This window comes from Eumetopias jubatus, unplaced genomic scaffold (genome assembly GCF_037043125.1).
Source record: "Eumetopias jubatus isolate StellerSeaLion01/CBP00866 unplaced genomic scaffold, mEumJub1_p1.0 scaffold_17, whole genome shotgun sequence".
Taxonomy (NCBI): Eukaryota; Metazoa; Chordata; class Mammalia; order Carnivora; family Otariidae; genus Eumetopias; species Eumetopias jubatus.
Genome location: NW_028274823.1, coordinates 64,334,779 through 64,359,845, shown reverse-complemented (window position 1 = coordinate 64,359,845; position 25,067 = coordinate 64,334,779). Strand labels below are relative to the sequence as shown.

The following is a 25,067-nucleotide window of genomic DNA, read 5'->3' as shown; positions in this document are numbered from 1 at the left end:
TCACAATTTCTGCATTAATGTAATAAACTGCCCTCTGAAATGTGTCTCAAACATTCTATGAAAACTCTGGTCAAAGAGAATATCATTTTCATTTGAACAGAATGAAATAATGTCATTTAAGATCTGATGAACTAATGTATAAATAAATGTTCTATCGATGAACATTAAAGGCAAAAACATCTACATAACTTTTAGTCTGAGGCAAATGCTTCTGTAGATATGAATCTATCAACTGGACTAAGATGCAAATGTAAAAAAGGGAAGTACCAAATTTTATAAATAAATTTATTAAAAATAAATAAAAATAACTTTATTAAAAGTCTGTTGACTGATAGCTAAAAAATATAACATCAGTGCTTCCCTTTTAATTCATATAAATCTGACCAAAAAATAAGAATTCAGAAACAGTAATTCTGTTAACCTTTTCGTTTTTGATCTCTTACTTCCAAATGTGTTAAGTACTATCTTTCCGCTTTCTTCCTATCCAACTAGTTTCAGTTTCACTAATTAGCTTAAAATACTCACTTGTCCATGTTTCCAACACTCTTTGAAAAGCTTCCAATTATTAATATTTTTATAATCCTTAAGCCACAGAATATGCTGCTCACAGATCCAAGAATGTGGTATATCACTGTACAATTTATTGTTTTCCTCCATGGGTGATTTTCTGCTCTCTTTAGGCTCTTCTTTCAGCTCTGGTTTTACATTTATCTTAGAGGCTTTAGTTGGTGGAATTTTGTTTTCAACAACTGAAGCAATTATGTCATCAAGAATGTTTGGCATAGTCCTTCCACTTTTACCACTCTATTAAGGAAAAAGTTATATATTAAGAGGAAATGTATAAATCTTTAAACTTTCACTCTGGTTTACTCCTAACATAGCAAACAACCAACACAAACATTTTATGTTCCTTCAAGAATATGTAATCATGTCAGTGGATAGGTATCTATAGTCCCTACGCTGTTCCTAACAGATATGAACCAGAGTTTGGTAGTCTTCTATGTGGGAAACTACCAGGTCCCCAGAAACTGTAAGTGTGGCCCTTTGTATTATTTTAGGACTAGCGCAGAGGAGATAGATGGGTGGAATCTCCCATATACTTTTAAAGATCACTAAAAATTTGTGCCTACCTATATAAATATTGTTTTTTAATTTTCTTCTGGTGCATAATTAAAACAAAAACTGATTACTAAATATTTTTAGTAACAAAACATTAACGATGTGATTTATTTCCCCTACAAGATATGCTGTTTTCAAATTCTGAAAGAGTCTCTTAGGGCTCTTCTGGCATTAAATGCCCCTCCCCCAACCTTTTTCACCTGGGGGAAAAAACCCAAATCTCCAGCTTTTAAGCTATGAGATTTATAATGCAGTTGGGAGCATGCCTAGTAATAAGTGTATTTTATTTCATTTGCATCTATTTCTTGTGTGGTTCACAGCCAAATCTAAATTTAAGGTCCATAAGAGAACCAAAACTCTGGCATCTTACTCACTGGGGTTCCCATTGAATACACTGGGGCAAAGGCAATGCCAGCATCTGTAGAACCCACACGGAGCTTGCCAGCAGTTGTAGTCAGCAAATCTCGTAAAGTTGAGCCCTGTTCATTATTCTGGGACACAGGAGGTGATGTTCTGCTATTTGGAGAATCAGGGTTGTCTTGTTCTCTCTCTTCTTTAATTTGCTTTTCAAGGGCAAATTCTTTGTTTTCTGAAATACAACATTTACAAAATTCAAATAAAATTAAGCATGCTGCTAAAGTACAGAAAAAACTGGGACCCTACATTTGATAGTGAGAGGTAGAATGTGTAGCGCTAGTGATTTATTCACCTGAACACACACCAGAGGATGGGTTAGATCCTTCAAAATGGAGTCAAACAGTTTGAATATGAAAAGGCCTTCCTCAATATCTTACACATGTAGCTGAGTTTGCACCTGTCACAAATGAAAAATGCTACAGCTAAGACAGGGAGAAAGTATAGTTTAAATTACAAATCTACTGCCCTGGTGGCTTTAATGATATGCTCATCCACAAATGATTCTCTAACTAATTTTGATACAATCATAGGGAGGTGAGTTCCTAACAACAGAAAACAAACATTTTTCTGAATCTAAACCATTCATAATGCAAGCAAAAGACAAATGTAAATTGTAATAAGTGAATATTACACATTAATGTACGTCGTTGGTTATATTATGGTCCTCTATTATATACTTAATTATATTCACCTTTTTTTTCCTCTCTGGACTTCTGTTCTGCAAGATCTGCTAACCAGTGCAGTGGTGACTGGGATTCTGGAGGAGTTAACTTGCTGTCTGTGCTTACGTCACTCCCTGGGCTGCTGTTGCCATTACTCTCAGACTTCTGAGGGTTATTTTGCTGCTGAGACTCAGGTATGCACAGAGAAATTTTATTACTGTGATTAAGAACATTCTGTAAAACCTGTAAGGGTAGAACAATTAAACTTTTAAAATACTACTTTTTCAATTATTCAGAGTTAAAAGTAGTAGTTATATTTATACAGTAACATAGAAAACATAAGTTTACAAAACACAAGTCCAAAATTGGATTTCAAATATCAAAGCTGATTAATTTAACCATGCATTTCATTTGAATAATTAGAAAGTTGTACTCACTTGAGACACACCATTCATTGCAGGAAAATTTCCAACTTGTATATTCTGTTTGTTAGTACAATGACAATGGGATTTAATACCATATTTTTCTCTAAGAGTGTGCATCGCATCTAGAAGATCTGTCAAAACTACAAAAAATAATAGTGGTTAATAAAAGGATTGCCCCTAGTTGTTAAGATCATAAAATTTTTCCCGTTTTTCTTGTGCAGGTTTTCTTGTGTCCTTTCACAAATTCTTCCCCTTTTTTTTTCATCTCTTTTATCAGGTTTGATCATTCAGCCAAGTTCATGTTCTCTATTCTTTTCTCTCTTACCTCTACTATTAAAAGTTCAGTATGCTCAAAAAGTAGAGAATATCATAAATCTAATAAGCATTTTCATTACACTCTAGTTTTCCCCCTCTAAAATGTTTCCTCTGGCTTTCTTCATCACTGGGGCTGGGTTTACCTTGCTAGCTTTATTACATAGAAGATTCTAAGAACTGAACAAAAACAGTTCAAGATTAGAAAAACCTTACCTCTCCATTCCATTATACCCCTACATACTCCTAAATAATCTAGAGCAAGCAAGAGTTATTACACTACTAAGTGAATAATTTGCATTTATACTTACCAGAACCGGGTATAATTTGAGTTGGCATTAAATGTTTGTGATCATGAGGCTGTCCCTTCACACACTTCATCCAAGCATACAGTTCTTTATCTGTATGATTACAACATAATTATTTTTATTATGTCATGGTTTTATAATTATAAAATTGGTGGTTTGTATAAAAAGAGCTTAACAGGGGCGCCTGGGTGGCTCAGTCATTGGACAACTGCCTTCGGCTCAGGTCATGATCCCAGGGACCTGGGATCGAGCCCCGCATCGGGCTCTGGAGCCTGCTCCTCCCTCTCCCACTCCCCCTCCTTGTGTTCCCTCTCTCTCTGTGTCTCTGTCAAATAAATACAAAAAATCTTAAAAAAAAAAAAAGCTTAACGATTTTTTTTTTAAGATTTGATGTATTTATTTGACAGAGAGAGAAAGCACAAGCAGGGGGAGCAGCAGGCAGAGGGAGAAGCAGCATTCCCCCCCACCCGCCCCCACTGAGCAGAGAGCCTGAAGCGCGGTTCAATCCTAACACCCTGAGACCATAACCTGAGCCAAAGGCAGACGCTTTATCAACTGAGCCACCCAGGTGTCCCGAGCTTCACAATTATATAAAATGTATAAAAAGGCTTCAAATGTTTGGTTTTTTAAAAATAAGACAGTTCCATCATTCTGAGAACTTTATAAAAACAAGGTACAAAATTGTTATGTTATTTAGCCTTTTCTAAAATTACCATTATTTATTGTCATTAATGTATCTGTTACCTCTATCTTCCTTATTTGATTTTAGCTTCTCTGTCGCTCATCTCCTTTTATCTCTTCACTATTTTCTGTGCCCAACAGGGCTGTCGCCTGATCTTAGTACATCAGAAACTGACACAAATTTGAGGCTACTGCTCTTTTCCTTTTATGCTTTAAAGACATGTAGAGGAACTGCCACGGGATGTCAAAAAGCTGCTATTTTATACAAAATATTTGTTATTAGTGCCTTCAAACAAAGCTCCATACCTGGAGTTGTAAACATATTAAGGCATAGCATGAGGCAAATAATACAGAGGAAAAATATTCAATTATCTTGATCTCAAGGAAATCTTTTTCTATAAATTTGATGACACAGATAGATAGCTACTTATGTTGTAGCTGTTAATAGATGCAATAAATATCAGAAAGCTCATTTTATTTAGCATAAAAAATCTACAACTATTATTTCATGAAAAGCTGCAGACTAAATAAAATTCAAATCCAGTCTAAAGTGTCTAAAACTGGTTTTTTTAAAAAGCTTTCCAACTAGGGGTGCCTGGGTGGCTCAGTCGGTTAAGAGTTGGCCTTCGGCTCAGGTCATGATCCCAGAGTCCTGGGATCCAGTCCTGCATCTGGCTCCCTGCTCAACATGGGAGTCTGCTTCTCCCTCTCCCAATGCCCCTCCCCCTGCTTGTGCTCTCTCATTCTCTCAAATAAATAAAATCTTAAAAAAAAAAAACAAAAACCAACTTTCCCCTCCAGAGCCTACCCAGTAACCTGTAAATGTTTTCTAACTGCTTATATTTTAGACACTTATGCTAATTACCACTATATAAAACAACCTATAAATATGATTTTTACAATATTTAACAGTGAAATAGATATATAGATAACAGAATACAACTTAAGGCATATAGGTTATACTAAAAAAAAGATACAGTGACTGACAGACTATGCTTTTGAAGTTAATAATACTATGAATATCATTAGCAACATAACTATTTAGGTTTATTATACATACCTTATCTTATTCAAAAAGTGCTACATACTTATATATATGTATACAATATAGCAAAATGTAATAAATTAACTTTTTAATTAGGCAAAGGGAAAACAAAAGTAATATGGCGCCAGGAAAAAGGAATATAAAATGCATGTGATGAAGAGTGCAGCTAATCCTATTAACAAAAAAATCCAAATATATTTTTATAATTTTGAAGATAGTAAATGCCTAAAATGCATTCCTTTCCTTAAAAAAATATTTATGTATTTATTTTACGGGGGGGGAGGGGAAGCGTGCATGCACGCATGTACACTGGAGCGACAGAGGGAGAGAAAGTTCCAAGCTCATTCTGCAGACTGCAGAGGCCAAGTGGGGCTAGATCTCACAACCCATGAGATCACAACCTGAGCCGAAACCAAGAGTCGGACACTTAACTGACTGCACCACCCAGGAGCCCCTAGAATGCATTCCTTACTACAGTTTCACATTTTACTCATATTTCCTATCTTTTGCATATCTCAGAAACACACGGCCATGATGTTTGGAAATATGTCCCACTATAGGGGTCTTTTTGGTGAAGTGCTCAGTGTCTAATAAAAACAGTTAGAAAGGCTTTTGTAACCTTACCAGTGGAAAAGATACTGATGGCTAACTCATGGTTTATCTATCTGATATACAATTCTGAAAAAGAGTTACCTGAATATGAAAATGACATGCATCATTTTTAGACATTAAACAGTTTCTATCACTAAACATGATTTTACTTCTAATACTTCCACAATTTGAATCCTCTCATTTCATGATGACTTTATCCCAAACAAATTGCTGAAAGATTCCAGGTTACCAGTATTAGGAAGCTACTTCCAAATTTGCCTTGGATAAACTTTTTCTAAAAACACTTTTAGCATGAGAAAAGGTGAATTTAGTTACTTCCTTTTTACATTTTATATTATCTCCAACTGTACTAACATGCAGAACACCTGTTTTTGTGCCTTTTTTATCTAGAAATTAGAAATAACAGCTTCAGAGACTATTTTCATATGTAATAAAGACTTCATTCTCAAAGAACTAGGGGATAAATGATACTGATGGAAGCATACTCCTGAACATTTTGATTTGAACTTTATGGTCTTAAGGACAGAGAACAAACTGATGGCTGATGGAGGGAGGAGGGTAGGGGATGGGCTAGATGGGTAATGGGTATTAAGGAGGGCCCTTGTTGTGATGATCACTGGGTGTTTTATGTAAGTGATGAACCACTGAATTCTACTCAGGAAACCAATACTGGTTATACAGTTAACTATGTTAACTAGCATTCAAATAAAAATTTGAAGGAAAAAAAAAAGAATTTTATGGACCAATTATTTAGAAAAATCAGTTCACATGAGAAAGTACTCAGTTGTGACTCATGTGCATGACCAAGTAATTAACAGGTTCCAGAATGGACTTCGGGCTCCTAAAACTGGAATCTGAAAGTAGCAAAGCCTATCCTAAATTGGGCTACATTAAAGAACTACCTGCTTGAGGGGTGCCTGGGTGGCTCAGTCAGTTAGGTGTCTGACGCTTGATTTCGTTTCAGGATCATGGGATGGAGCCCCATGTCAGGCTCCACACTCAGCAGGGAGTCCACTTGAGGCTTCTCCCTCTGCCCCGACCCCCATCCCGCTCATTCTTTCTCTCTAAAATAAATAAATCTTAAAAACAACAACAACACAACTACCTGCTTGAAATGAGAGGGTGAATCTTTCTAATGAGGATAAAAGGATGTAGAGGCAGTTTTTATTCTAGAAAATCTGGCCATTAATAAACTTCACAAAACTTCTTTAATGTAATATATTCAAAATAAAGGAAAGTCGGGGAAAAATAAAAAACCCTCACACACATACCATTTTCCGGATGAGTGATCCTAAAGAAAATGAACATTATAAAAATTTCAATTTATATAGAGTTATAAACCAACCTCTAGAACTCTTCCTTTCCTTTGCCTTGTAACAATCTAAGCAGACCACAAATCCACATTTTTGGCAGACCCAATGAATGTTAAACAATGTTGCTTCACATGCATCACACATTTCCCGCACTCCTCTCACTGCTCTTTTCCAGGCAATTTTGGCTGAAATACAGAGAAATAAAAATTTAAAGGCAAACATGCTCTTTTCCACACAATTTTTGCTGAAATACACAAAAACAAAAATTTAAAGGCAAACCAAGAACTTCAAAGGATGTATTAACTAAAGATCAACAGATTTCTTGAATTAGTAATTCTCTTCAGAAGATTTACATCTAATGGAGTTTTTCAACCTTAGCACTTTTAAGATTTTTGACTGAATAATTATCTGTTGTGAGGGACTATTCTGTGCAATGTAGAATTATTTAGGGGCATCCGTGACCTCCACCCATTAGATGCTAATACTCTATCACCTCCCCGCAACCTTGCAGTTATACAACCAAAATTGTCTCCAGTCACTGTTAAACATCCCTTGAGGGACAAAACCACTGATTTAAGAGAAAGGGAGGAAAAGAAGCTAACATAAGCTAACATTTAGAGTACTTAATGTTAGGTGCTTTACATATGTAAACATAATTAACTACTTTCTAAACAAAGCTATGAAATAGTTATTCCATTTTACAGTCATACAGTTAAAAGCAAGGAGTAAAGCTGAGATTCAAATATGAATCCATCTAACTCTAAAGACTGTGATGAACCACAGCAGATTAAAAACTTAAATAATTGGTATGGACTATGTCTTTCTCAGGCAAAGGCTGAAATTTCCCCATTTCACTTCTGAAATATCCCTATGACACTAACTATATGTCATAATGGTAGAAACTGCATAATGTTATTGTGATTTCATGAATTGATAATCCATTCATTACAACCTCAGTTGGAAAATATGTTACCTTAAGTACATATAGGTGCATCTGTATGTAAAAAAGTGTCATCAAAATTAAATATCAAGGAGACCAGATAAAATTTAGGGACTTAATCCCATTAAGTATACTTGAAAGAGAAATTCTTAAAATGAAATGTGTACATTTGTATATTTAACTTCCTTACCATCCTTTTTCACCCAGGACAAAGCTGTTTTTTCCGATGTTACTAACTGACAGAACTTATCACCTATGATATCCAAGATGTATTTTGAAGTTTCTACATCTAGTTCATCATCATCATAATTTTCATGTGTCCATAAGCTCATAGCTTCATCATCATATTGGTCAGGAGAAGAAAAACCATCTATTCTAACCACTCCATTTTTACTAAATGACAATCTGAAATATTAAAACATAAAAGGATTAGATACCTAGACAGAAGTCCAGTTTTATAAAGTTGTAAATTTATAATTAATTTATATTTTCATATTATGAACATATATGTTAAAAAATAAGAAAATAGGTTAGTCCTTCATATACACACATACTTAAATTATTAATTAAATTTAACAAATTTAAATGACTCCCATAGTGTTACACAAATGGCAATGATAAGCAGCACCAATTTTAGGTTATTTCAAGAAATAAGATTTTTTCAATCAAATGAAAACTATAATCCAAGTGTTTGATGAGGACAAGAGTTAAAATGCTGGCCAAATGCTGCCTAGAGTAATGCTGTTATTTTACACATAACCTAAATCAAGAACCTCTTAAGTGGAAAATGCCCTAAATTGAGGTGCCTGGGTGGCTCAGTTGGTTTAGCATCTGACTCTTGATTTCAGCTCACGTCATGATCTCAGGGTCCTGAGATCAAACCCCACGTTGGGTTCTTGCTGGGCGAGGAGCCTGCTTAAGATTCGTTCTCCCTATGCTTCTTCCTCTGTACCCCCTCTCCGTCTAAATAAATAAATACATACATATATAAATGGAAAGAAACTGCCCTAAATCACCTCAAGACTTTCACTGGGAGGATTAAAAAAAAATGCCAAGTACAGATACATTGTTTTCATTAATTAAAATGACTATTTATGACTTAGAGGAACAAGGATGAAATTCTCAAAAGTTTATTAGGAACCCAATTACATGTGCTTAGTTCCTCTCAGCTTCTGACATCCAATTCATGTAACTACTCAATTCAGAAAATTTTAGGGTAAATGGAAGGCAAAATTGCCATTCTTTTCTTTGTTGGCGGTTATTTTTCAGTTATCCTAGTACTTACCCTTTTTACTCTCAATCAGGGGATATCATTACAATTCATTCTCTATTTTTCCAACAGATACCAAGAACATTTCCTTTTACCACCCCCTTTTCTTATACTTTTATTACCTAAACCATTCCTTCTTTTTTTTAAACCAGATTTCTCCCTTTGTTATAGTCAATCATCTTACTTCAGCTTTGTGCTATTATCTCTATCTGAACGTTTCTTTCCTTCAAACCTGCTTCCCCCCCCCCCTTTTTTCTTGAAAAGGGGATGGGGGAGGGGCAGAGAAGGAGAGAGAGAATCTTAAGCAGACTCCACACCCAGCAGAGAGCTGACATGGAGCTCCATCTCACAACTCGAGATCATGATCTGAGCTGAAATCAAGAGTCAGACACTTATGACTGAGCCACCCAGGCACTCCAACCAACAACTTTCCTTTTGATTTCTTTTTCATCTTTTCTGCAATTCCATGTGTACAAGCTTTTACAACTATTCTTTAAGGTTGTCTGTCCTTTGGGGATTATTGGTTAAAAAGCCCCTGAAGTAAAAATAAGAAACAGAACCTGTTCTGTTCCTACCAATACATTTCTTGGGGTCTCTACTGGGCCACCAGCATAGGTGTATTTACCAGAGCAAAGTGTCTCCTAAATCTCTTAGGAAGATGATGGTGATGATTAGGAAAATAAGAAGCTAACATTAATAAAATCATTCATATGTGCTTGGTACTAAACTAAGGACTTTGTGTACTTTATCTCATTTAATCATGAAATCTCTCTACGGTAGGTACTACTATCATTAGTATGCATATGAGACAGGCTTAGCTGTAATAAAGTCATACAGGAACCAAGAGAAAGAGCTAAAACTCAGGAATGAATGATTCTACAACCTGAGACATTAACTATTAGTCTCTACTGGCTGGGTCAGCCAGCTATTCTTTTTGTTGAACTCTTACAAGTCTATATATGATTTTAGTATTGAAGAATTATTTAGTAATGTTAATATTACAGTAGTATGTAGGATAATAACAACTACAAGTTGCTTTTATACTTACTACAAAACTTGTGAAATGTGACATGACATGGTACTGACATCCTTTTTCTCATAAGTCATATTTTTATAGCTACATGTATAACAAAAGTATGGGTAGTCCATTGTAATGCAATGACTTTAGTTTAATGCCTAGATTGTTTACCTAGATTTATAGACTATTGGTGATTTCTAGCTAATATACAGATATAAATGCCACACTGTTTTGGTCAAAGTATATAAACTTTTAAAAAATTCTTAAACAAATTGCTGTTTACTATTATTTTCTAGAAAAAATATTAACATTTCTCATTAAGGATGAGTAAATCTCTCAGAAGAGAAAGGCCATATTAACACAAGTAACTATGAATTATGAATTTAGTCCCATAGTTAGCTATTATTAAATTTACCACAAAAAAAGCTTAATACTGTTTTATAATGTTTCAGAAATAGGGAAGCTCAAAGGACTTATTTCCACCTCTGTAAGGAACCGTCAGAATGGTAGTATAATTTCCAATATCCAATAAACATAGTTTTCCCCAATTATGTATTTTCACTTACCGTCTAAAGTAGTAAAACCTACAAAACACTGGTGAATGAGTTGGTTCTTCTCCTTTTTTACTCCGAATAAGTCTACATTCCCGGCACTTTTGCAAATTAGGCCCTATCTCACAGCAGGAGTCATCCTGTAAAAAGGATTCCCCCGTTTGCTTCAGCTTCTTGACTTTACGCCAATCTTTTAATACTGAACGAGGGATGCCAGCTGTAAAACCAGTAGGAAATTATAAGCAAGATTACAACTTTTAAAAAAGTACATACACTCCTTGAGATAAAATTCAAGACAAGTACACAACTGTCACAATATATTAAGACTGTAAAAAAAAACCAAAGACATTATAGGTCCTCATTAATAACAGAAAGCCCACAGCAGCATTTCTATTTACTCACTTTCTATTAATCAAATGAACTCCTATGTCAGTACACTGGAAACACAGAGCTGAGTAAATCTTCCAGCTGATTGATATATTCATATTTGTAATAATAGCAAACACAGGAATCATTCATTTTCTATGTGAATCTATAGCTAAAAATTTGGAATTTGGTATATGTAGGAGAAAGTTCTTTCAAGATCCACCCGAAGAACTGAATACCAAAAGTTAATACTTTTAGAAACTACAGGTTAATTCAAACATACTGGTATTGTTTTGAAATATTTAATCTGATTCTCCAAGGTAAGTGTGTCTCACTAAGACAAGTTAAGTGGTCATTTTATAATACCAGCATTTGAGAGAAGAGGGGTAAGCTATTTCTCTTAGTATCTTTCCTTCAGGATGATGCCCTCCATTTGGTTCAATTTACTGTATGGAACAGTACTTTTTTAGAAAATAAAAGGGTTTGAAGAAAACAAAAAAGCCAGTATTAACTTGACTTTTTGATGGTAGAAAGAAAAGCATCAGAGAAGTCTGAAGAAAAAAAACCCTCAAATGACTAACATTTGAAGAAAAGAAATTATTTACTTATACTCTACATCATTGCTCCATCATGTTTATTAACTTGAACTTAGTTACTGTAATAACACTGGCTCAAGTAATCACTCATCTACAGAGCAGATTAAAAAATTAAAGCATGTTTATTTAAAAACAACCTATGTTGGGACAAGCAAATATCAAACTCTTAGAAGTATACTTACAATGTATCTGTATGTCAGGTATGAGATTTACATAATTTGCTATTTCTATCATGTTAAAAGATATTTCCTACCCTGTGTTTTCTAATCACTCAGATGTGGTGGAGAAGAGGCAGTACAACTATTCTCCTGAGACTATATACTTTTTGAAGAAACATGTAGCAAACCTCTAAGAGCTCCCACTATCACTTACCTGCTGATAGCGTAAGATGTACAATGACAGCAAGATAACGTATCTTAACATAGGAAGTACTGTGTTTAAGCTCCAGGATGGCCCATTTAAAATCTGCTTCCAGTTATTAAGATCTTTTAGGATTGCTGCCTGGTTCTTTACAATGACATGTTTCCCCCTCTTCTGTTTCTAACTTAGGGCAAGCCATTTGGCTTAATCCACTAAAGAAAGACATATTAAGTGCACACAAACCACTTATGGAATAAAATGTTTCCAGAAGCCTTGTATAAAGGGTTTATTATCTCCTCCATTGCATATAAGACAGATTTCCCCTATAGAAGTATAAAAAATTCAGAACTTTTAGAAGTCAGAATGAACAACAAAAATGGTACACCACCATAAATTTTTACTTGGCATACTTCCTTCTAATCATTTACTTTTTTATTTATTACACTTAGAATAAACTCAATCTAAACTCAATAAATTCTATCTATTTTGACTAAAAAACAACTATTAACCAGTACGCTTTTACATTCCAGGTAGTGGAACAGTTCAAAGAGTATGGATAGCCATACCACTGTGAACCATTTAAACAGTATTATAATAAAGAACCAGACATTTCAAAGCAAATCTCAATTCTGTAACACAAAACAGACACTTAGAGCTGTTTTTAAATTTAAATGAATGTATAAATTACAAAGACTTGGCCCAGGTCATATAGACAGTTTTTGATATTATAATTTTTGCTCCTAAATTAGGCCACACATGACGGTAACTAACTCCTTTTATTAATATTACTATAATAGTATTTGTATAATAAAATATTAATTTATCTTTCAATTCTATATATCTATTGGCAACATCTAAAATCTAAACTTTGAGAATAAGATATTTAGTCAACAAAAAATACCTAGTATTTCTCTTACCATCAGAATATTTTCAACCTTAGTTCTCAATTTATTAGCAAATCCCCAAACAGCTGCTCTAGCCAACAGAAAACTAGGGAGGAAGAAAACAGGAAACAAATACATGCTAACCTTTAATCTCCGATATGCTATCACCTATAAAAATATTTTTTGAGATATAGAAATTAACCGATTATAGTAAAAGCACTGTTTTTGTTTATCACAGGACTTAGAATAGGCAATTACAGTTTATAAAATAAAATTATGTAAGAATTTAGTCACAGAAAAACAGCCAACTTTTAATTATCGTTATGAAAAGACAGCAGATATGAAGACATTCCAAAACAGCAGATAAAATCTATTGTACCTGGCTTTAGAATGTACTAAGAAACACAAGTTTCTTTATAGCATTATTTGTATATAATTAATACATGTATTACAGTGTATGTAATCACATTATATTCTCTAAGTATAGACTTAACTTACTCTTTTTGACTGACTTATGAGCAAGGACAACCCCAACGACCATTAAAAAAATAAAGGTCATATTTAATCCACGAGATAGATAATCCACTCAAAGTTTGGAAGCTAGATTCATAAACTCTCAACTTAGAGAACTTTTCTAGATAGCAGAACAAAGCCTAGACAACTCTGGCCATAATTAACAGATGACAATTAACAGTCACTTATTATTTTGGACTTGGGACTAGATGGGGCTTAGAATACCCTCTCTGAGGTTAACTGTTAGCTACCGGGGGGGGGGGGGGGAAGAGATTTAACTAGGTGTCACAACTTGAAGGGAAAGTACTGATTTCAGTCTTTGTCTTCAAACTCTTACTTGGGAACATGTACATTTGGTCTCAAAATGAAATAGAATATGTACTTCATTAAGAGTTAATTTTATAAATTTAACTTCACATGAGCTTTCTAAGTGTTAAAAGCTGGAAAATTCCTATCTCCATTTTCTGTAAATTTAACTCAAGTATTTGTATACCCAACACCAAAGGAAATGTTATGTGAAACAGAAAAGAAAACAATTAGTGACCACACTAAGCCTCTTAAGAATTCACTGGGGAAGTAGAACCCACAAGAAAGAAAAAAACAACACTGTACACAATCCAATACTCAAATAAATGGCATGTATCCAGTATTCTCTGATGTCAATCTCCCTCTCTTTCTTCTGACTATATTTGCATTTCAGTCTGTCAGCCTCTCTGTCTCTAGTTGAGCTTGTTTTCCTTCCGTCTTTCACTTTCTGACTGTCCTTTTCTATGATTCCATCCTCCTGTTTTTCTCTCCTTCACTTTGCCTCTGGTTTCCACACAGGCATGTGGAAAAACCTCATTCAGTGAAAAGGCCCAAATAAGAGCCTTCAAGCATCCAAATGCTTGTGAAAGTACTTCTTGAACGTCCACATTGTAATATTTCATATATTGTATGTGGATGAATACACAGGTATAAACTATTAAGTGCTTTCTGCATTGTGCAACATACCTAAAAAGAAATAAGCAAACTTAGAAAAACTACTTCTAGAGTAAAAACATAGAAACACTTTATATAGTGAATACTACTGGCAAGTATCACTTATTTTGCCCTGCTGAGGCCACAAATGAAATGTAAATATAATCAGTTTTGAAACTTTTACTTATGAAAATTCTTCTTGAACATAGAAATGAGCATACAAAACCATAATCCCTTGCTTTTATTTAACTTTTACCCATTGTTAAGAACTTCCCAAGTAGCAATATCAGTTAAATAGAAGGTAATCTCAATAAGCCTTCCATTTTGTTACCAGATGAGAGAAGGGTGAGAAATAGGCCACAAACACACTAATTGAAGCAATTTTCTTCTAAAAAAGTGACTTAAAGGAAGTACACGTGAATAGGATTTCTTTTACAACTACATCATGGTAAAGGCAAATACCTAATCATTAGAAATCCTCTTTTGGTGTGATAGCTTTAACTGCATTTTAACAGTTCTTAGAAATGGTCAAAATTTTGAGTAACTACTAAATAACACATTGGCTTTTTGTCAATGTGAATGCTAAGTAAACCATGTATCTACAAGTCTATTAAAAATGGAGAGAGAGGTTTTCTCTCATTTCCTTTTACGGGTACATGGGAAATGCAGAAATGAGGTCAACGAGCACATACAATAGACTAGGGCATGCAAACAAAGTCAAAAGATGCCTGTTAGCTCATTAATCTTTTGAGAAAGACACCATTATTTCAAGTACAGCCCATTTTACGTGAGATAAAAAAAGTAATTAACTTACCACTATTACTGTTGCTCTGCAATTTCAATTTACTTTTTTCTTTGGCACTCCTGCTGAGAACCCCATTGGGTTTTAAATCATCTTCTATTTCACCTTTTCTCTTCTGCAAATCATTCTGCTTCTTTTTGTAAGTTGGCTTAGGTTGCCTCTTAGTCCTTTGCTCTGACTTGCTTTCACTTTCATCTGAGTCTCCACTTTCAGAGCCAGATTCGTAAGTTCTTTTGGCTTTTCTCCTACTGACTTTATCATCTTTTACGTATTTATCAACTATGATCTTACTATCGACACTATTTTGTATATCATTAGATGTAGAGGCTATTAAATTGACAGAACATGGCTTAATAATTTCTGATACAGAATTCCCTGAATTTTCCATTTTATTAGTATTTTTATCTTCCTCTGAGTGTCTAGTAAGCCAGGCCTTTTTCAGCTTAGTATGGTAGTTAGGTTGAGTTGTCTGGGATGCTTGCCCATTTCCTACAGAGTTTGCTTTGTTTATTGTACTACAGACTACAGTGCTATCCAAGAGAGGGGAGGTTGAAGATGTCTGGTTTTTCACAGCATTAGGCTCAGTCTCACTGACATTACTACTTTTATATTGAGCTGCAGCCAATGCTGCCTTGTGCTTTTTTAAATGGATAAAATCAGTTGTGCCTGAGAACCCAGAGCTGGGCTGAGCAGCACTTCCTGTCTGACTACTGGCTGGTGTAACTGGAGCTGTGGTGCTGACCCTGCATTCTTGTATATGAGCCACTGAATGACTGACGCTTTTTGAAGAGGTACATTCTAAGGATTTAGAGGCCAAAATGGTATTTGATAAAGAGTAAATTATTTCTGAACCACCCCAGCTGGAAACACTAGTGGTAGTGGCAGCAGATGTGAATACATCCGTTTTGGTATTACATATTGTATTTGCAGCAGACATGACTGAACTGGGAACACTGCCCTGGGAGACAGCCTGGACATTTTTTTCAGATTTTATGTGAGCACTGTCTGAATTCACACTTGGCAGAATGATTCTTCCAGTCTCTCCAGCTTCTGCTGGTTTGAAGCAATCTGTTTGATTTGCCCCAGTTGAAGATCTTTCACTAACTCGATCTTTGGAAGCTAACTGCATTGCTGGCATGCTCTCAAGTTTTGTACTAGATGGTGGACGTACAATGACAGATGCCATAGCAGCCTGTGACTTTCCACTGCTTTTCTCCACATGCCATTCAGCTTTCTCTTTGCTGAGGTTATTATTAGATTTCCACATTTCCGACAAACTTTGTTCAGAAGAATTCTTAAAATTTGCCTGAGAGTCTTTTGGCTCTGGAATTAGAGTTGGAGGCTTTTGTGATTCTTGAATTTTCCCACCAGCATTTACAGGCATGACCGGGGTTAAAGTTGGAGGGGAAAGACTACTATAGTTGCTTTCCTTTCTTTCCAGGCTGTGGTGGATTGGTGGATGAAATACTGGTGCCCTATGTAAAGCAGGCATGCTCCGGAGTGCATTTGTAGAAGAAACTGTCAAATGGGTAGGACTCCTACAATCATTTCTGAAAGTTGTTACTGAGTGAGAAGCAATTTGATGGGGAAGATGTTCTGGTATCTTACCTGCTAAACCTTCACTTTCTGGTTGGTGTTTAATTAAAGGTGGAGGCTTTGAAAGAGATGATATAAATGAAGTCAGAGTTTGAGGATTAGCTGCTGCTCCAACAGAATTACTCTGTTTTTCAGTGTAAATATTTGAAACCTCTTTGGATGGATATGACCTGGGTGGTTCGTTGACCACACTATTAGACAGTGTAGTGAAATAGTTACTTTGGGGCAAACTCTGAGGCACTGAGTGCTTCATTTTATAAAGATCTGATACTGAGCATTCTACATCTTTGTCTTGTTTGATGATGACATGGCTTTTAGGGCTAGAAGATGACAACGGTACTCTGGAATAATTATCCCTCTCACCCTCAAGTCCCTTGATTTTAGTTGTGAAGGGAGCAACATCAATACTTTCTTGAAGGATTCGACGGTGTTCCTCCTTATATTTGTGTAATCTCTCTCCAGTCTCCTGGGGTTGTCTCTGTAATTGATTCAGTACAGGATCCACAAAATGTCTATGCAATAGACCATCTTTTCCAGTCTGTGACCTATTTAGATCCAGGTCATTCTTTGCTGATGTGGATGCAACAGAACGCAATGGTTCAATAAAAGCTTTCCTCTCCAATTCTCTGTAAAGAAAATACACATAAAGGTTTCTGTAACAACTTTTTCTTGCACGATATGAAGATAGCATCTATGCAATATTATGAAAGTAAAACACAACTTTGCATTTACTTTATTTTTTTATAAATCTTTTAATTTTATTTATTTCAGAGTGAGAGAGCACAAGTGGGGGGGCGGGAATGGCAGAGGCAGAGGGAGAAGCAGACTCCCCACCAAGCAGGGAGCCCGATGTGGGACTTGATCCCAGGACCCTGGGATCATGACCCGAGCCGAAGGCAGCTGCTTAACCGACTGAGCCACCCAGGCGCCCACTTTGCATTTACTTTAATACTCCTGAGTAAATCAGAAGATATATCAAAATGGAAAGAACAGAACTTATTCAAAGCCTACTTTTAAGATGTTTATTAACTTAAAATTACCTGTTTAGAAAGTGAATTAAGAAAAACTATAAAAGACACGGTATTTTTAAGCATTAGTGAACTTACTCTTTATGGTGATCTATTAAACTTTTTGTCAATGGTGGACTGGAATGTGCTGTAATTTTAAGAGACCGATGAGGCTCTGCACTGGAAGGTCTGACAGGAATGTGACTAAGTAATCCAATACCATCTGCTGAGGTCACAGGGGTGGGTTGATGTAACCAAGGACTGGGAGAATTCTATTTAACAAAATATATATATATATATATATATCAGACTTCAGTTACTAGAAAAAGCTAAACACAATATCATAGCAGGACTATAATGCATATTTACAAAGCATGTGACTTTTTCTAAATGCATCTTATGAAAAGTACTCAGACAAATAAATAACTAACATAATTATATGGATTTTTCCATATTATGGAGAAAATCAATCAGCATCAAAATAGTAATTTCCAAAAATTTGTTATTTATTTTACTGACTGTAGATCTTGAAATCACTGCCTTTAACTTATAAATGTACAGAAAACCTAGTTGTTTTTTTTTCTTAAAGATTTTATTTATTCATTTGAAACACAGAGATAGAGAAAGAGAGAGCATGAGCAGGGGGAGAGGGAGAGGGAGAAAAAGGCTCCCCGCTGAGCCAGGAGCCCAATGTGTGACTCAATCCCAGGACCCTGGGATCATGACCCGAGCCGAAGGCAGACACTTAACCATCTGAGCCACCCAGACGCCCCAGAAAGCCTAGTTCATCAGATTTCCAGTCATTCTAATACCAAAAGTATATTGCTAATACAAAAACCAGAATTTGTTATTCTTAAAGTATATGCAACCAAAAACAGAGATATCAAGTTCATTTGCCAATTTTTGTTGTCAAAAATGAACAACTTCTTCCAATGTAACAATTTACTTAGAATAGACAGAAGATTATATTTTCAAAGCCCACTTGTACGCCACATTTAACTATAAGCTATAAAACACTGTTGGACCTTTAAACTTAGGAGGTGTGGAAGTGCAACAAAATTAATTTTTTCTATATCCATATGCTGCCTTTCTCATTCAGAATATTTGGTGACATTGATCTCTATGTTGATATTTAAAACTCTCTAATTACATGCTTAAGGATGGTTTCCATACTATGACACAGTGACATTTTTTCAGAACATACTTTGTGGAGTTATACATTGAGGCAATATTGAGAAAATATAATCCCCTTTGGTTTTAACAAAGAGTAAATTTTACATCTCAAAGTGATAATGCAAAAGCAATATATCACACCAAAAACATGCTGCTGTAAAGCTGCTTAGATTAAAAATATATATTATAAAGCACAAATCTCACATTAGAGAAAAAATATATATATATTTTTTGCACATTTTTATGCACATGCATAAGGATCATTCAAATATTTTTTTTTTAAAGATTTTTATTTATTTGACAGAGACACAGCGAGAGAGGGAACACAAGCAGGGGGAGTGGGAGAGGGAGAAGCAGGCTTCCCGCGGAGCAGAGAGCCCGATGCGGGGCTCAATCCCAGGACCCTGGGATCATGACCTGAGCCGAAGGCAGACGCTTAACAACTGAGCCACCCAGGTGCCCCTCAGATATGTTTAAAAGGCCTCAGTTCTACATGATCCAGAAGTATTAAGTTGCAATCAATTACGGTAATGATAAATTTTTGACCGTAAGATATCATTAAAAAGTATTTCCTATTTTTTTCTTTACTTCTCACAATATTAGGGTTAAGAGATCTTCATTTTTGCTCAAAATGTTAAATATACTCCTTTATAATTTTACATAACAAATGAAAATTTCAAATGCTTGTTTTTAGTTTAATAAGTTTATGACCAGTTAATAAAACATTTTATGCCCTTATATACATGGAGGCTAGAATGACATTTACTGAGAGAAATTCCTACCCAAGCCAGTTCTAAGTTACTTAGATTGGTTTTTCAGGGTTGGGAAATTATGGAAGAAGGCTCAAAACTATTTGCCAGCTCATGTATTCTTCTAGCCTGTCTTTGTCCAGTATCAGTTGCACCTAACATTCATGACACGAGAGTGAAGGGTCAGAGTAAAAATGTGGGCGTATTAGGCACTAGGGTCACCAGACCTGCTTTCAATAATGGCAAGGAGGATATTGTACTAATTAGTGACTCTTCATTGACATCAACTACATAATGTTCCAGTAAGATTCCACCTACCACAAGTTCAACAGCACCATCAAGAATGGACATGGGAAGCTTATGGATCAGGATCAATGTAAGCACAATTCTTCTAGAATTGAAATCCTGCCAGCATTGAATATGGGGACACTAGTGCAGAATAAATTGTGCAGTTTATTGGTGACTGTGTTAAAGAAGGCCAAAGCTCATATAGTAGTGGAGCCTAAAAGAGCTGATACTTATTATGGGGTTAAACCATACAAAATATCATTCAAAACTGTCTATCTTGCACCACTAACCACTTGATGCCCCTTACCACCAAGGGCAACAATCACAACTTGGGAATCAGGGAAGGACTCATTACTATAATCTATTGTCATCGCTGCTACCCAGAATATAACAATTCCTCTGACAAACTTTTGGCATGAGGAACACCACCCTTGCATCTATTACCAAGGCTCTACATAAGCAGTATTATCTCTGAAGTGAGAAGCTCACTAGCATTACCTTCCAAATCGTCACCCCCAACATATTTACCGTACATCTTGCCCAAATGAGAAGGTCAAAAATACACAAGTTCATTGGAGCACTATCCATAATAGTCCAGGGGTGAAAGCAACCCAAAGTCCATTGACAAATGTATAAAGAAAATGTGATACATGCATATAATGAACATCAAAGATATTATGCTACATGAAAGAAGCCACAAAAGGACAAATACTGTATGATTCCTTCAAATGAATTATCTATCACAAAGTAGAAAGGTGGTTGGCCAAGAAATGGGGGAAAAAAGGAAAGGGAATTAGTGTTTAATGGGTATAAAGTTTCAGTTTTGCAAGATGAAAATGTTCTAGAGATCTGTTGCACAACAATGTGAATGAATATACTTAACACTACTAAACTGCACACTTAAAAATGATTAGGATGGTAAATTTAATGTTAATTGCTTTTTACCACAATAAAAATAAATAAATAGTGTTTAAAAAAAGATTCTGGGGGGATACTTGAAGAGCAATCTGGGCTGCACCAACAAGTTAAGTTGTGTCCTAGAGTTTATGACACTGATTCTCACTATCTTTGATTATGGGGGTGGTAATGCCCTCAACAATCATTTCTTTTCTCTTTTTTTTTTAAAAGATTTTATTTATTCATCAGAGAGAGAGAACGACTATGAGCAGGGAGAGGGGAAAAGGGAGAAGAAGGCTCTGCACTGAGCAAAGAGCCTGATGTGGGACTCGATCCCAGGATCCTAGGATCATGACCTGAGCAGAAGGCAGACGCTTAACCAACTGAGCCACCCAGACAGCTTTTTTTTTTTTTTAAGATTTTATTTATTTACTTGAGAAAGAGAGAGGAAGAGTGAGCATGAGTTGGGGACAGAGGCAGAGGGAGAGGGAGAAACAGACTCCCCACTGGGCAGGGAGCCCAAGGTGGGGCCCCATCCCAGGACCATGGGATCATGACCTGAGCCAAAGGCAGATGCTTACCTGACTGAGCCACCCAGGCGCTCCTCAACAATCATTTCTTAGTATGAAAATAAATTTGGCTAGAGAAACCACATTAGCTCATAAAGGAGTAAGAGCTCTCTATACCACCACCTTCTGCAACATTCCTCATATTTGATGTTGGCAGGATCTCAGCCCTAACTTTACTCCCAAATACCAGAAGTCTCCAACCTAGGTACCCTTACAAGAACAAGGGCCTCAGAGAGTCATAGCTTGTAACATACCATCAATATATCTAACTGGTGAATATAACAATCTATCTTAAAAATAATTTGATGATGGGGAGCCTGGGTGGCTCAAAGTGTCCAACTCTATTTCGGCTCAGGTCATGATCTTGGGGTTGTGAGATCAAGCCCTGCATTGGGCTCTGTGCTGCGCATGGAGCCTACTTAAGATTTTCTCTCCCCCTCTTCCCACCCACTTTAAAAAAACAATAAGATCATGATATATATCAGAAGCCTTACAATTTTATATAAATTTTAATCTACAAATTTCACTTCTAGGAATTTAGCTGAGCAAAATAATTACAGATAGGTACCATAATTAGTTATGAAGACATTCTTCATAACAGATATGTCATAAGCAATCTAAGAAGCTTTACTTTAAATTGGCTTTTTAAAACAAATAGGCTTTTCTGAGATTTCAGCTTCTATGGTTCCAAAGTTACAAAGTATCAAAAGTTTCACTGTAATTGGAAAAATAAGTGTTTGAAAAATTCTAATTTTATTATAATAAAATGTGATTAATAAGAATATACTGATATGTGGCAAACCACAGTGTAACTTACCCTCCTTAATGAAGATTCAGCATTAACTGCATTTTCTGGGTGAACCCACTTTGAAGAAGGTAGACCAAGTCCTGAGTATGCATGTGTTCCATTAGGATATTGCCAAATAATTGGATAAAGTCCAAGCTGATTATATGAAGCAGAAGGATGGGCTTGTCCGAGAAGATGAGGTGACTGGTGCTGTAACAACTGTTGCTGTTGCTGGTGTGCTAACGCTAAGTGGCTCAAGCTGCTGGCATGAGCAGTCTCTAGTCGTGGGTGGCCACCAAGTAGGGAGGCAGTAGGCACTCCAGGTAACACGGCAGGAAGTAAATGAGGGTGATGAACAGAATGGTGTGGACCACTAGTCAGAGGGTGTGTGTTAATGGTAGGTAATGGAGTCTGACTGGATGATCCAGCAAGTAAGTGGGGTGCGGGAGTTAAGGCTGGGTGATGGGTACCTGGATTTAAACAGGTTCTATGGGATGAAGAATGAAGAGGAAAGGGATGCTGGTTTAAGAAAGGTGAAATGTGATTAGCTCCTGTTTCTGACCCAACAAGCGCAGGATCTCTGTAAACTGTGAAATGCTCATTTTTATCAATAATAAGCGGGCTCTTTGTAGCTTCCAATGTACTGCCTCGAGTAGGAACTGAATGAAAACTGCATCTTGATAACTCATGCTCGATCTTATTTGCTAGTCTTCTCTCACCAGCAGCTTGGTTGTTCACATAAGTGGCCTTAGACTTTACAGAATCAGGAGAATGGGTAATTTTGGGTTTAATAACTTCAGGTGAGGGATTCGATTTTGTCTTGTGAGCATCTACTGAAGTATTAAGTTTAGATTTTACTGTCTCTGGGGGTGGGCTTCGCTTATGCAGCTTATCTTCCGTGACAGAAACTGCACTTAGAGAAGACATGTAAGAGACATACTGATTTTTCTCTTTTTCCATATTCAGGTGATCTTTTCCTGAGGAAGCACTTCTAACATTTGATTGGGTTAAATCTACTTTAACTACATCACTGACCCAGCTCTGATCAGAATCTTGTTTTGCTGTTTCCAAGTATTTTGCATTTGCAACAGAATGTTTTGAATCACTAACATTAGGATCCATTTTCTGAAGTGTCTGAAGGCCAAAGGTACTTGAGTTTTCCTGAGCCACCTTTTCTGAATTAGTGTCATTCGTAATATCAATAACACATTTTGGTGTGGGTGGTCTGGATACAAACTTCTCCTTTGGTAATAATTCCACTGTATGTGTTTTTTCCATACTGCATTCCTTAAGAAGTAAATCATTATTAGGATTATGATCAGAAAGTGTGGCCTGCTCTGATGAATGAATAATCATTTTTTCTTGAAGCTGAGAGTCAACAGACTTCTGCTCTGCTTCTTCATGTTTTTTATCTTCCTGTATTTGATCCCAGGGAGGCTGGCTCTCTATTATTAGTGTCTCTTCTCCTACCTTCTCGTTATTCTGGGATTTTCCTTCTTCTCCATTAACCTTTGAAGTGTTTTTATTTTTCCACTCATTCTCTGGCTTCTGCTCTGAGGAATTATTTATCATTCTCTTATTTGAATTTTCTGAGTCACTGCTCTCAGAAAAGTCTGAAACATTGTCGGTTCGTAGTCTTTTCATATTTAGTTTCTTTTCATCCTCCTCAGGTTTCCTTCTTTTATTCATCAACTGTTTGTTTTTCCCTTTAGGATTTTCTGTAAAATTTTAAAAAAGGAACAGTTTTACTTTTCATAATTAAAATATCAAATAAGTACATCTTATATGTATTTTTGTTTTATTTATTCTCATTCCCTTAAAAAGAAAAATGAGTCCTACCTCCTCGTGCTATATAATCATACTTTTCCTCCTTCATCTTCTCTTCATCTGGTATACTGCTATCTGAGCCCTTCCTCTTACTTGGACGAATATTTCTTTGTTGCTGTTGCTGGTGTGTATTCTGTTTTGGTACAGCAGCTTGGGAGTTCATTGCTGGTCTGGGACTGTTTGCTTGGGCACGTGTATAATGACCCTAAAAAAATAACCAGTTTAACAATGATTATTTACTACCTGATCCTAAGTAATCCGAGGAAAAATATTTTATAATAATATATCACTAACAACATACATACGTGAACAGCGTTGCTATTTTGACTGGCACGAGACCTTCGCCGTGATGTAATGCCAATATTTTCACCTTTTAACAAAGAGTGAACAACATCATCTAGAAAGGTCATTTGAACCATAGAAGGATCGACATTCTGTGGTTCTAGTACCTAATCCATGACACAAAACAAGAACAAAAATTAAATCCAAACAGTTAGTCAATATAACATTAGGTATAAAAGTAAGGATAAGAATTAATTAGGAGTATAATACCAACTCATAAAATGTATTTTAAAAATAAGTAATTTCCAAAAACCAGCTGTAAAATAAAACTAAGAAAGTAGAGTTTAAGATGAAGAAAATGACAAAAACTAGGTAAATGGACACTACTAATAAGAATTTTAAAAAGACAGGTTAAAGAAGCAACTCCTTCAAAAATGAAAGGCAATTCTAAGTTTCATTGAGAAGTGAAAGTTTGTCACTGTTTTAGGAAAGAAACTAAATACAACTAAACAATATATTCAGTATTTTGGCTAAAATTCTAACCCAAAGCATTTGGATTGTTTCTAACGGGGCATTCCTTCATACACCCTCCACAATCCACTCAATTTGGAAGGTATAATTTTTTTTTTTTTTTTTTTGGTAAATAAACCGCAGCTTTGAAAGACTTAAATAAGACATTCAGACTGTTCTTTAAAACTTCATATGAAATTTGTGTCCTTAATACTCACCATAAAGTTT

At 35.7% G+C, this 25,067-nt stretch overlaps 1 protein-coding gene across 4 annotated transcripts in view; it reads right to left on the bottom strand.

Annotated features, from left to right (window-relative positions):
- JMJD1C (jumonji domain containing 1C) overlaps positions 1-25,067 on the bottom strand; it is a 93,637-nt gene that overhangs the window by 19,123 nt on the left and 49,447 nt on the right. For 3 of the 4 annotated variants that reach the window (XM_028123977.2, XM_088020056.1, XM_088020058.1), the window contains 13 exons: positions 24,353-24,496; positions 24,060-24,252; positions 22,251-23,938; positions 17,857-18,029; positions 15,167-17,376; positions 10,689-10,890; positions 8,025-8,239; positions 6,927-7,079; positions 3,247-3,336; positions 2,636-2,763; positions 2,228-2,441; positions 1,494-1,708; positions 526-804 (listed from right to left, as the gene is read on the bottom strand). In XM_028123977.2, the coding sequence (XP_027979778.1) occupies positions 526-804; positions 1,494-1,708; positions 2,228-2,441; positions 2,636-2,763; positions 3,247-3,336; positions 6,927-7,079; positions 8,025-8,239; positions 10,689-10,890; positions 15,167-17,376; positions 17,857-18,029; positions 22,251-23,938; positions 24,060-24,252; positions 24,353-24,496 (5,904 nt within the window). Of the gene's footprint in view, positions 1-525; positions 805-1,493; positions 1,709-2,227; positions 2,442-2,635; positions 2,764-3,246; positions 3,337-6,926; positions 7,080-8,024; positions 8,240-10,688; positions 10,891-15,166; positions 17,377-17,856; positions 18,030-22,250; positions 23,939-24,059; positions 24,253-24,348; positions 24,497-25,067 lie in introns of all 4 variants that reach the window. The other variant, XM_088020057.1, reaches the window with a different exon arrangement.